The sequence below is a fragment of the Macrotis lagotis genome, chromosome 7, assembly GCF_037893015.1.
Source record: "Macrotis lagotis isolate mMagLag1 chromosome 7, bilby.v1.9.chrom.fasta, whole genome shotgun sequence".
In the NCBI taxonomy this organism is placed as follows: Eukaryota; Metazoa; Chordata; class Mammalia; order Peramelemorphia; family Peramelidae; genus Macrotis; species Macrotis lagotis.
Window position 1 is genome coordinate 71,174,163 of NC_133664.1, and position 14,339 is coordinate 71,188,501.

The 14,339-nt window shown below is 37.7% G+C and overlaps 1 protein-coding gene and 1 pseudogene across 6 annotated transcripts in view; both read left to right on the plus strand.

Moving 5' to 3' along the window:
* Positions 1-14,339, plus strand: part of CCDC7 (coiled-coil domain containing 7) — a 117,172-nt gene that overhangs the window by 19,736 nt on the left and 83,097 nt on the right. For 5 of the 6 annotated variants that reach the window (XM_074193121.1, XM_074193117.1, XM_074193120.1 and 2 more), the window contains one exon: positions 11,488-11,568. In XM_074193121.1, the coding sequence (XP_074049222.1) occupies positions 11,488-11,568 (81 nt within the window). Of the gene's footprint in view, positions 1-11,487; positions 11,569-12,035; positions 12,094-14,339 lie in introns of those variants that run through there. The other variant, XM_074193122.1, reaches the window with a different exon arrangement.
* On the plus strand, positions 9,229-10,831 carry LOC141493707 (large ribosomal subunit protein eL38 pseudogene; annotated as a pseudogene).

Below are 14,339 nucleotides of genomic sequence, written 5' to 3' on the forward strand. Positions count from 1 at the left end.
TTATGAATACAAGAAACTATAAGCAGCTGTGTTGTTGTTAAGACCTCAGTTTAGACATCTGAAATATCAAGTATCCTAATAGCCCTATCTATAGATTACCAGTTCTGTATTTTTTTAAACCTTACCTATCCATATTCAAGCAGTAGCAGGCAAGAGATTGTTAGTTTTTAAAGAGTCCTCTCTTTTAAGCAGACTTAATGTCTGTATTTCAGGGTCAGAAGATACATCATGAATAGGACTGGACATCTCTTCTGATGGAACTCAAGGAATAATACTCCTGTTTTTCTCATGTTTTTTAGTGGAGGATCATGGAGGCTTGTTTAAGGATTGATGCATAGTTGCCCATTAGAGATGCCAATTTCTGATACTGCAATTACAAGTAACATAAAGTATATGTTCAGTATATATTTGGGTAGGAGATCCAACAGACTGGTCAGCAGAATTACTGCAACTCTGGTCAACTCTACTTTACTATAAATGGGTTGTGATATTTCAATTTACCATAGCTCTCTCCTCATTTTTTGGATATTGTGCTGTTTGAGGTAATTGTAACCTTAACTAAATTGACTCACTTACTCATCTTTGCTGGGCTTAAAACTCTTGTGATTGTCTAACAGTTCTTTTTTTTTTTTGCAAGGCAATGGGGGGTTAAGTGAGTGACTTGCCCAAGGTCACACAGCTATATAATTATTCAATCTCTGAGTCTGGATTTGAACTTAGGTCCTCCTGACTCCAGGACTGGTGCTCTTGTCTACTGTATCACCTAGCTGCCCTGCCTACCAGTTCTTAAATAAAATTTTCCCCCCTCTTGGTCTTCCTTTTCAAATCATTCCCAATCTGGGGTCTTTAATTTGTTTCATTGCTAAGCTACTCTATTCAGTCTTTCAGGTAAAGATTTATTTTTTATTACAAAAGCATTTTCAGCTCAGTGGGGGCATATTTCAGAAATGTATGTTTTAAACCCACCCTCAGAATAACTAGGCTTCCCCGTTGCCTATTTAGGATTTATGTCCAAATATTATGCATGCATCTATCCAGAATACATATTAAATTGTGATTTATATTCACTTTTTCCTTTTACTTGCCTCATTCCTATAGTCAGTGACTAAGAGATTTGAGACTGACTAGTCTTAACTTGTCATGTTCCTTAAGAGTCCACGCAAATAGAGAACTAATCATTTTACCATCCTTGGAAGCTCCTAAGCAGGGAGACAAATCCAACTGTGCTAATGCAACCTGCATAAGAAGACTTCTCAGAAACTGGCAGATACAGTGGTAATTCATTTTACTCTCATTTAGGATGTCAATTTGTTGACTTACTATCTGAGGATACCTTAACTCATACTAATCTGCTTCAGTTCTTATTTGGATTCTGGATGACATCCAAGATCCATCTACCCAATTGCTAACTAAGATTAGACAAAGACCTAGAAGAATACAATGTGCATTCCTTGGAATTATTATAGGCATTGGACTCTTTGTCCCTCCCAATTCCCTCAAGAAATACTGACTTAAGGTCCAAGAAGGTGTTCTTGGTGAAGGGCTACTATGCAAATGCTCATTGCTTGACAGTGGAAGTTGAATCAGAAGCTGGTGTGGTGCCCTGAGCCATAATTTTATCACCTCATTAATGCCAGCCAGAGAATGGGGATGCTGGTGATTTTAATAAAAATACTAAAGTTTTCAAGAGTTAGTTAGACAGTTAACTCCCTTGAGAATCTGCATTTTTCCTCCTATCCTCAGAAGGACTCTGCCACCCTTGAGTCTCTGCCCAATAACTAATTTTCCTGTTTGTTTCATTGGGTTTTTTTCAGTTTTTTGTTTCAGTTTTTGCTTGTCTTAGTGCTGCAGAGATATCTTGTTATCAACCCAGATGGGTTTTTTCAGTTTTCTCTTTCTCCTCTCTCAGTTTGGTTTCTGCCTCCTTAGCTTCAGGTGGCTTTTTCCAATTGCTAACACATAAGCCCTGGCACTTAAGGAATACTACAGTAAAGAAAGTTTCTTGAGTTAGAAATTATAAGAAAAAGTATATAGCTATAGGGAAATAATAAAGAGAAGGAAGCAACTATTTATTTATTTTTAGGGTTTTTTTTTTGTTTTTTGTTTTTGGCAAGACAAATGGGGTTAAGTGGCTTGCCCAAGGCCACACAGCTAGGTAATTATTAAGTGTCTGAAGACAGATTTGAACTCAGGTACTCCTGACTCCAGGGCCAGTGCTCTACCCACTGCCCCACCTAGCGGCCCAAAGCAATTATTTTCTTATAATTTGTTCAAGCTTCCCCAAATGCCCAAGAATGTTTTTATATTCATCCAAATTTTATTCCTGTAATCAAGAGCCCAACATGATTCCCCAAGTTGTAGGTAGGAGAAATAGATTCATCTGAATAGATATTAGGGGAGAGTTTTATATACCTTAAGGTATATAAAGTTCCAACCTTAAGGTTGGACTTTGTTGCAATATATTGATGATAATATTGCAAATGCTATTGTTTGTAGAAGAATTATGGTGGGTATGGTTATATACAAACTAAGTATAAAGCTATAAAATCTTTGGTAATATATATAATTAATAAATATGTAGTATGTCTTTTTGAAGTGTTTATGATTTTATTAGATTGATATTATTGATATGCTTTCATGAAAATTTACTAGAAGGTGAAAATTTCTGAACTTCTTATAAGTTTAAAAACTGTCATCTTTTAATTCAAATTTATCAGTTTCCATTAGTTCAGTTCTATGTGGATGATTCCTAGATCTGTATATCCAACCTTATGCTTTCTTGAGTTATAATCAAGCATTACCAACTGCTTCTCCTTCTTCTTTTTTAAAATTCTGCATCTCCCCAAGTTGCCTAGGCTGGCAGTATAGCAGCCACTCATGATCCCTCTCATACTGATACTCATAGGGCTCCATTTTTTGACTTAAGCCAATTAACATGATAGCCCCAGGGTTTTATTATATTGGTGTGGAGACTTATGTATACCCTCCTGGCTCAGAAATCCTAACCTCAGTTTCCTCTGAAGCAGGTACTACCAATGTAAACCACCATGCCTAGTCATTACCTGCTTCTTGGACATCTTGAACTGAAGAGTCCATGGGCATTTCAAATTTAACATGTTCAAAACCAAAGTAATTACCATTTACCTCTAACCCTCCTCCCCATTCCAAACCTCCCTATCTTAATCAAGATTGTCTGCCCAATCACCCAAGCTTACAACCTTAGTAATATCCTCAATTCCTCACTCTTACCTCCTGGATCCAGTCTAGATCTAGTGGCCAAATTTTGATGCCTCTAGATTCATAACATTTCTTGCCTTCTCATCACAACCCTAGATGAGGCCATCTTCGCCTCTCACCTAGGCTATGACTGCCCTGCCTCTGCTTCCTCCATCTTTCACTGAACTGCAAAGGTGATTTTTCTAAAGTGCAGGTCTGACTATGGTGGACACCCACTGACTCCCTTTTACCTGAAGGATCAAATATGAATATTTTTTGCATTTAAAACTTTCCAACTTGACTAATCTTTTTACTCTTTACTTCTTACTATGTATATAATTTATTAATACAGCTTTACAGGACTGCCTGCATTTGATATTCCTGTCCTGCTCTGCCCCTTCTGCCTCTTGATTTCTCTGGTTTACTTCAAGACAAATCAGTTCTAACCTAAGGCTTCCCTCATCTGCAGTTCTTTTCCTTCTTATTGTAGGCATCTAGTCATTTTATATATTGTATTCCCAGTTGAATGGGAGCTCCTTGAGGGCAGGGGATATTTCTGCTTTCCTTTGTAACCTAGGACTTAAATTCTTGTTCAAGTCTAAATGAAAATATTAAAAGATTCTCTATAAAATTTGTGTTTAATTAAACAGGTCAGCAATACTTTTGGAAACTAAGTATTTTGTTCTTCATTACTATAAAGTGAAATTCAAGACCTTTGTTTGGAAAGGTAGTGTTATTGGAACTTTTCTATGTTACAGGGTATACAGGTAGTCTAGATTATTAGTTCTTTTGTTTGACTTGGACATTTTCAACTTGACCAGTTCTTGAGGTGACCCTTCTGTTTTCACAAATCCAAATTGTTTTTTTTTTAATTAAAACTCATTCAGCTCTTCTACAATCACTGAGAAGTTAGTTGTGAAAGTTTGAAGGATACAAATCTAGTTCAATGTGGATACATTGTAAGAGATCTGTCCCAAGGGAAATGACTAGTTCTAGATGCTTTTATTAATGCTGGTCAGCCAGCCTAACCAGATTCACAACTGAGCAGAGTTTCCTGTAATGCTTTGACAGTTCATGCCCCCCCCCCAAAAAAAATTGGAGTAAACCAGGTGTCCAGGAACATTAAGTTCAACAAGTTAAAACAAGTGCTTTGTGGGAGAGATTGCGGTACCTTCATAGCACCTGCCAATTCAGTTTAATTCATAATGTATTTATTGATGTGATTCTTAAACAGTTATCATTCAAAAAGTTTGAAGAATGGAAGACATGCTACAGAAACTGCTAAAGTTCTGAATTCTTTCTTCCCCTCCCTCAAATAGGGAAAATGATACTCTTCCAAATTGCAAACTGGTGAGCTTGACTTGGATTGATTCCTGGTGCAAAATCTGGAACATTTGCAAATATTTATGTTTTTTTTAGGTTTTTGCAAGGCAAACAGGGTTAAGTGGCTTGCCCAAGGCCACACAGCTAGGTAATTATTAAGTGTCTGAGACCGGATTTGAACCCAGGTATTCCTGACTCCAAGGCCGGTGCTTTATCCACTACGCCACCTAGCTGCCCCTATTTGCAAATATTTATGAAAGGAGCTAGTAGTACCTAGAATGTCTTCATCAGGAATTGCTCATGCCAAATTAATGTTGGTTCCTATTTTGATAACATTAACTAAAGTGATTTATCAGGAGAATGACAAAGGCATTTCAACAAGGAATCTTAAAGTCTCATATAAAGCTATGATCTTATGATAGCCTTATTAAACAGAAATGGAGGCTAAATTATAATATGTTTAAGTGGGTTAAGGACTACACAAACAAATGCAGCTGGAAGAAAAAGGGAAGTAATCAAATGGAAAATTAATCTTCATATACAACATCTATGGTAAGGAATTGATATCCAGAATATATAGACAAGAAATAGTCACTATTGTTCTATTAGAAACCACACTATTCTATTAGAAACCAGGAGGGACAGGAATTCAGGGAAGCCTGGAAGGATTTCCATGAACAGATGCTGAATGAGATGAGCAGAACCAGAAGAACACTGTACACTCTAACAGCAACATGGGGGTTGATGATCAAAATGAATAGAATTTTTCTAAAAAAAAGATACAGTAAAAAGATTAAAAGCCATCCCTCAGTTCAGTCAAAGGTAGATTTCTATGATGTTTAACATCATAGAAATAAGTTGTGTGGGCTCTTATAAACTATATAAGTGGTGGAACAATAGAACAGATTGTGTATCTTGTCCAAAATGGATTTCAGGACCCTTAATCAACCTCCTATCTGCAAAATTGTCCTGGTTATTTTGTATGCCATTTCACATATTTTTCTGGCTGCTGAAAAACTAAATGAATCTGGAAAAATTGTATTCTGCTTGAAGAATGTGAAGGATTAGAATTGAAGCACTTCAGTGTCATTAAATTAAATGGTATATAATATGACTTCTTCAAGCTTAATTGAAAAATATTTCTCTGTAGAGGAAGAAATGTTATATCAGAATGTAGATTCTCTGATGACATATACCTTCTATATTCACATGGCACATCTGACACCTTTAACTTTTAGATTTTTATAGTCAAACCTTTCAAATCTTGTATGCTTTGTTTTTGTTATAATTTTGTTTTACTCTCTTTCCACTAAGATCTTTTTTTTGAATGTGACTTTTAATGTAGCACTAATGCATACTTCAGCAGTTTGAACTGTGTATATACTGTATGAAATCTTTATCCTCATTAGGGTTCTTATTTCTATGTGGAATTTCCTGTCTTTCAGTAAGTAAAAACTTAATTCCCCTCCCCTGAAAGAAAAGAATTGCAAGTTATTAACAATATAAAGGAATGCTCCAATGCTCCATATCACTGATTAAATAGACATTTTAAAAATATACCTACCAAATTGACAAAGATGACAAAAGATGAGAATAGTCAACATTGGAAGGGTTGTGATAAGACAGACACATGCATTGTTGATAGAGCTGTGACTTCTTAGTATCATTCTGAAAATCAGTTTGGAATTATGCAAATAAAGTGGATAATATATCCATATTCTTTGATTCTACTGCTAGGCAGGTATTCTAAGGGGATCATTGAAAGGAAGGCTAGATTTACACTTATTTATAGAGGCAAAGAACTAGAATGAGGTAGATGATTGGCAATCAGTTGAGAAATGACTAAACAAACTATTGCACGTGAATGTAATGGAATATTATTTTGCTGCCAATGATACAACATGATAAACTTGAAGCATGGACTTTTATGAATTTTTAAGAAGAGATATGAGAAGATAGCACTTTCAATTTCTTTGCAGAAGTAGATATTCATGAACATGGAACCTTGCATATAGCAGCATTAGCCTTTTTAGATATATTGATAAATTTTGCTGATTTTCTTCTCTCCTTTTTCAAAGAAAAATTTATTTATTTTTGAATTTTACAATTTTTCTCCTAATCTCACTTCCCTCCCCTACCCCCCCCCCATATAAAGCAGTCTGTTATTCTTTACATTGTTTTCATGGCATACATTGATCTAAATTGAATGTGTTGAGAGTCTTCTCTCCTTTTTAAAAATAGGTATAGGAGATGACTTCCTGAGAGAGGAGAGGGAGAAGGATGTCAAAAGAATATACATACACACATGTTACATAAAAACAAAATAAAACTATGAATAAAAATACTTTTAACCAATAAAGAGCTGGGGTATTAATTACCCCTCCCTGAGGGAGTACATAAAGGTTTCCTGACTTGGAGCTTAGTACTCAATCTGTTGTGATCCTTAGGATTCTTGTTTCAATATAAATTGAACTAGTTGACTTTTTATTTTAGGATTTTTTTGCAAGACAAATGGGGTTAAGTGGCTTGTCCAAAGCCACACAGCTAGGTAATTATTAAGTATCTGAGACCAGATTTGAACCCAGGTACTCCTGACTCCAGGGCCGGTGCTTTATCCACTATGCCACCTAACTGCCCCGACTAGTTGACTTTTTTCAACAATCTATTATTTCTTTTTTTTTCTGCAAGGCAGTGGGGTTAAGTGGCTTGCCCAAGGCCAACTGCCCTAGGTAATTATTAAGTGTCTGAGGCATATTTGAACTCAGGTCCTCCTGACTCCAGGGCCAGTGCTCTATCCATTGCACCACCTAGCCGCCCCAACACTCTATTATTTTAATTTTGTTGCCCTCTTTGCTTTTATTTAAATGTGTAAAATTACCCCCCTTTTCCCCTGAAACCAGGATTGTTCTAGGGAAACACCAAACTCTCGCTGGCTACAAGGGGCACACTGTGCCAGAGCCTGTCTTGGGTTAGCCCTGTGACCCTCTAACCCATTGCAGCAAAGCAAGTGCTCATTTTCCTCAAGCACAGAGAACTTGAAGAATGTGTCATGTCATTTAGTTGCTACAACATTTTAGGTTCTGCAAATGGACCATAAAATCAGTTATGGTTCTTCTTGTGCTGAACCTTTATTCATTACAGAATAAAATTGATCTTCTGCTCAGCTTTTGTGCTTTCCTCTCACTACCAGCTCATAGTGATTGGGATTGCTCAAACTTAAGATGCATTAAACGTGGCTATTGTTAGGTCCATATTCTGCACTAAGACATTCTCAAAAAACATTGTACCAGTGTTCTATGAAGACTTTCAAGCAAGTACCTGGATATTCTGGAAAATACACATAAATCAACTGACCAAATAAAAGGTGTTTTCAGTTGAAAAATCTTCCTTTCCTTCTTGCATTTTAGTTGGCCCCAATCAGGTAACTATGGCGTGATGGAGCTTATTACCCAGATAATGTCCAATGATGAGTGGAAGTGAAGAATCATGAGACATGAGAAAAAGGTCATGTTTGACCATTGGTAAAGTAAGAGCAGTTTCAGTTCATCAATTCAGTTTAGGTCAGATCACAAAGGATTGAGAAGTCAGAGAGAGAAGGGTAAGTTGAGACACTGAGTGTAGATAGATTTTTCTAGAAGTTTGGTTGTCATTAAAGGTGACAGAGATAAAGAGATGTTCCCCTGTCTTCTCCCCCCAATTCCCCTCCTGCCCCAGATGGAGGAGATTTGGGCAGGTTTGTAGACCAAGGAGGGAAATAGTATCCAGGGGAAAAATTGAAGGTTAGATAGAAAGGGGATAATTGTTGGAGCAATCTGTTGTATAAGATGGAATGGGATAGGACCAATGCTGAAGGCTTGGCCTTGGCAGAAATGCCACAGTTTAATCAGACTGAAGTAAAGGAAGAGAGAGTGAGGAGTTATGTCCAGGGAATTTTAGATATGAAGTTAGAAGAGGGAGCTCCTGGCATATGGTTTCTTTTTTCCTCTCAGGAAAACATAAGGCAAGTTTCACTCCTGAGTGATACCGGGGAGGAGATGGTGTGGAAAGTTTGAGTAGAGAAGTGCAAGTTTGGAATAGGGTCATAGATCTAGAGCTGGAGGGGGTGCCATTTTATTTACCCCTATTTTACAGATAAGGAATTTTAGATAAAGGGAAGTTAAGACCATATAATCAGAAGATTTATGGGAAAGACTTGATCAAAGCTGGCTCTCTGGCCACTATCCCATACTGCCATTTGTGTTCCATACACACTAAAATTTTTTATCAGAATTTCCATCAATTATCACTCAACAAGCATTTATTGAGTGATTAATATTTATCAGATGAGAGAAATATGATCACTTATGATCACTTGACTCTTTTGTCTTTAAGTATATAATTGACATATAAGATTAGGCTGACAGAAGTGGCAAGCCTAAATGGGAGCAATAGAGGAAAGGGTTTATTAAACCTGCCACCCTTGACTTAATCATTGGGCTCATCCCAGGTTGAAACTCTCAAAATCATTAAGACTACTCTTGTAATGTTATACTTTTTATTATGAGTTGAATGCTAGAAGATCTGTAATAGGATTAAGAGGACTTACCCACAGCTAAGAAATGTTCATTGGGCTTTTCTGGCTTTCTTGGCTCCTTGCTCTATCTCTTGGGCCACCCACTGCCCCCTCATCCCACTGCCATCACCACCACCATGCCCTGAAAAAATGAGGAAACAAAAGACTTCCTGCTCACAGTCAGACAAAAAGATGCTAAATCTGTCAAGATCAAGAAAAACAAGGACACGGTGAAGTTTAAGGTCTGCTGCATCAGGTACCTGTACACATTGGTCATCACAAAGAGAAGGTAGAGAAACTTAAACAGTCCCTGCCTCCTGGTTTGGCTGTGAAGGAGCTGAAGTGAAGGAATCAACTCACTCAATGTTCCATCTCCATTAAAATACAGGGGAAAATTGAAAAAAAAAATGTTTCCTAGGCCACAGGTTCAGCCTCAAGTGAACTTAAGGTAGCACAGATGTTTTCCATGGAAACTCACAACTCTTTACTGAAGAGATTTCTAATGAGAACATATTCAGTTTGTGATTAGGAAGAAAATATATGGTTATCATCCTCTGTGTGATCCAGTTTTTAAGGAAAGAAGGTATTACAAAAGGTGATTTTTTAAATTAAGAAGTGTCATCAATGGGAAAAACTATTGAGCCTGAGATAATAACAGTATTCCATTACTACTGGCACTTGGAAAGAGACCTTTGCCTGCATACAGTTGCAATGGCATACCTTAAAACACTACCTAGTTTTCTAACACTTTATTTGATGACCATGCAACACTTCCTTTAAGTACATCATGATAAGGATATAGAACATAGAACACCCTTGGAAAACTGATGTTAGGAACTGGAGATATTAGAAATGCAAAATGGGTTAACATTGGCACTAACACTATTGAGAAGAAATTATTGGCACCAAATTTATTGAGCTATGATTATTGGTTGCTATCCTTGGTGATTTTGTAGTGTAGAAGAATCTATGCAAGACTCAGGAAAGTGAGTTTTCATCAAACAATGACAACTTCTGCACAGCACCTCTGATATTCAGAAAATGGAAGGTGGTGGGGTGGTGGGAGTGTTGAATGCTGTAATAGGTAAGATGTGTGTTCAACTAGCAACCCCACTCCCACCTCTTTTACTACCTTAGACTTCATGAGGTTTAAGCATAAAAGTATGGGGGGTAGACCCATCCCATCAGTGAGCTAGTAATTATAATTTTATATGCCCTGAATAGTGGCTGAATTCTTATCCCAGAGCTAGTAGGAGGCACACATTAAGTAACACTGAGCTTAAGTACCAAGGGCGAGTATTTCTATATATGTGTGTGTGTGTGTTGATTGATAAATTATGAGATTGAGCTTTATTTGCTCTATTGTTATGTATTGTGTGACAATCACTTAAACAATGCATATTGTATTTGTTTTAGCTGACTGTTGACTGTCTTTTAAAACTCCCTTGTCCTCTGATTCTTCACTTACAACTATTTATGCTGAATGTTGATGCTTCATGCATAAGAAGACTCAGAATCTCATTTTTCTCTTGGTTGTTGCCACCAGACCCATTAGCCCAAACAGTCCTTGTTTTTTCTAAGTTTAGCAAATATTCTATTGACAGCTAACTTCACTATCTGTCCCAGAGGTCAGAGTTTCTGAAGTTCCAGGATTGATTCTGTGGGTCAGAATTCTACCTGTGTGTCTGCCTCCATAGATACACATTTATGTATGTATACATGTATGGCACAGGTATGCTGGAGTGGTACATCAATGCACTTTTAAGTTACAAGGTCTGAGTGTGAATCAGGACTCTGTCATTCTCTACATGTCTCTTCACTCCAGAGGAGGATAGTTAAGGCTGAACTTGATGGGATGCAGTGAGGGGTGGGGGTGGGGGGTATCTCTAACTTCAAATTACACTTCTTAATGTTTACTAGCTATGGGATTTCAGAGGTAAGGAGGGCCTCCCTAGGGGTTGTGGGAACCCAGGTCAGAGTTGATCTGTTCTCTCTCCAAACACAAGAAAAGAAGTAGATCCTGCACATTACATTTATGCTATTTTAGAAAGACTAGTATGACAGAATGAAATAGAACTAGAGGGTAAGATTAGTAAAATGCCTACTATGTGCTGAGCACTGGGCTAAAGGCTTTGCAGCTATCATCACTTTGGATCCTCAAAATCTCTGGGAGCCAGGTGCTGTTGTTATCCCCATTTTACAGATGAAGAAATGGACAAACAGGACTTAAGTGACTTGCTCAGGGTCACAAAGTGAGGAAGTATGTGAGATCAGATTTGAACCTGATTTAAATCTGATATTCTATTCATTGTGCCACCTAGCTGCCTTGAATCACCTTCCTAGTTCCACATATGGAGACTAAAATAAAAATCATATATCTTTTAACTTTCTTTCAGACAGAAGATATGACCACATTCTTGTTATTATGTTCATCAATTGCAAATCAGTTGGAAGAAGCAGGTAAAGAAGAACAACAGGTATTTATCTCTGTAAATCCCAGAAAATGAGAATGTTTTAAATTTATTATAGAAAAATGGAGGTGAAAATTGTTATCAAAGGCTTGTCATTATAAATACTTAGTCCAGAGTGATTAAAATGTCTTTTATTGATCCATCTTTGCAAAGGACCACCTCTCTTAGGGAAAGGGGCCCCAAATCACGGCAGTGCTGGGCCTTATATGCAGTTTGAAAGGCTTGTTCCTTCCCCTTTGTGCCAATTATTGGCCAGGGTCACAATCTAATTGATACATTCACCTCCATATGTTTTTCTTCACCCTGCTCATTATATTAATGAATATAGGGAAATAAACAGTAACCTCCTTGAGCAGGCACAAAGGACAATAACACAGACCCTTGGTTAACCTCTGACTTTGCAAAGTGATTCCTTTAATCACCTTTCATTTTCTCTAACTCTCCCCTTCCTGTAAACCAACTGGCATCTTCAGTTTGCCGCAAAGACCAGCCATCATTTCTTTTGGAATGTATTATCCTCAACAGACATTGGTAAGATTCTGGCAATATCCTCTCTCATCCTTGTGGAAACAAAACATTTGATTCTTTCTCACAATTCCCCCTCTCCTCCCTTTTTAAATCAGTTTTGTTTTCCACACCTTCCCAGTAGTTCCTTTCTCTTTATCAGAGATATGGACCTGTCCTATGAATGGGATCACATGCCAACTTTCTGATGTCCCTGGTTATTTCCTTTACTACTTGCCTATTATCATCTATCTTTAGGCAGCAACTCGATAGATTCAATTTACCACAAACTACTCCTCTAATCAACAGATAGTCTAATATGAATCTTGTCTCATTTAGTCACCAGCAAATCCAGGGCCCTAGGTGTCTAAATGGTAATTTTTTCCACTATAGCTTAGAATCTAATCAGGATATAAATTTGGGTTCCATAGCCTTAACTCCCATCCTGTGCCCAGGTAACAGGCCCATAAGTTTGGATAACAACTCCCTAACCAATTCTTGAACATATGGATATATACAGTGGTAATCACAATTTTCTTTACTGTAATGCATCCTGATAAGGGATTCAGCTACCATCATTATATTGCACATGAGTCTCAGTCCATCTCTGTAAATTGTACAGTCCTGAGTATGTGTACCCTGCTTATGACATAAGTCCACAGACATTTGCTATTCCCCAAGGAAAAAGTCCTTTCAGACTGGTATAAACAATAGTTGCCCTGAACTGAATCAGTCAAATGCCATTGATGTTTCTCTCCTCTGGGTCAGAATCCCATGCCATGTTATACCTTTGACCAGGAAGAAAGAATTCAGGTTAGACTCAGGGGGAATATCCAAGGGCAGTTCTCAAAACTGTTGTGGACCACTGGAAGTCAAACAGTCATACCAAAAGATTGGGCAATGACTTCTGTCAGCTGGATTCTCCCCTCTTCCCCCAGGGGAGCAGGAATTGAGGCTGCATATGCAACAGTCATCAAGCCAATAAGGACTAGTATTGAGTGATAGTGGTGTCCTTCAGCAAATCCTCCTACAAACACCTACTACCCTGTTTTCTAAATTGAACATTAGACTCTGTTTCTCCTTTGATAGGATTCACAGACTCATGTAGGATATACCCATGTCAACCAACAATCCTGACCTTCTCTCTCAACAAAATTTTTATTCTTGTTTGGAACATTATAAGGAGAGTGGCATAAGCATGGGTGACAAATTTACATAATCAAGGGAAGTTAGAGGTATCAAAAGGGGAAGAACAATCCATACACATAGGTGTGAGATGGAGAAGATGAACTGGTCCAATCTCAGTCTCTCTCTCTCTCTCTTTCTCTCTCTCTCTCTCTTTCTCTCTCTCTCTCTCTTTCTCTCTCTATCTTTCTCTTTCTCTCCCTCTCTCTTTCTCTCTTTCTCTTTCTCTCTTTCTCTCTCTCTATCTTTCTCTATCTCTCTTTCTCTCTCTCTCTTTCTCTCTTCCTCTCTTTCTCTCTATCTTTCTCTCTTTTTCTCTTTCTCTCTCTTTCTCTCTTTCTCTATCTTTCTCTCTCTTTTTCTCTCTCTTTTTCTCTCTTTCTCTCTCTCTTTCGCTCTCTCTTTCTCTCTCTCTTTCGCTCTCTCTTTCTCTCTCTCTTTCGCTCTCTCTTTCTCTTTCTCTCTCTCTTTCTCTCTTTCTATTTCTCTCTCTCTATTTCTCTTTCTCTCTCTCTCTCTCTCTCTCCCCCCCCCCCACTCCACCCCTGGAAAAATGCGATAACCTGCACTTAGAAATTTGTTCCAAAAATTTCTCTCCAGGTCAGGTGACCTTCTCTTCTGGTAAAGGAACTTCTGAACATGACATTTTTTCAGGTGACCTTCTCTTCTGGTAAAGGAATTTAGGAACATAACATTTTTTTTCTTTTTGTAGGTTTTTGCAAGGCAAATGGGGTTAAGTAGCTTGCCCAAGGCCACACAGCTAGGTAATTATTAAGTGTCTGAGACCGGATTTAAACCCAGGTACTCCTGACTCCAAGGCTGGTGCTTTATCCACTGCGCCATCTAGCCACCCCTGAACATAACATTTTACTCAGATCAAAACACATGATTTTATCATAAGGCAATAAAATTCTGGAACTCATTACAAGTTAGATTTTGCCAGGCTCACTGTCATGTTGACATATATTTTTTACTTTAGCACAATAAACTTCTATAATTCTTTCACTACATGAGTGAACTCACTGAAAATTGCCAAATTAACGTAACCTTGTAACATATACTTTGACAGTCATCTTAGTACAAAGAGT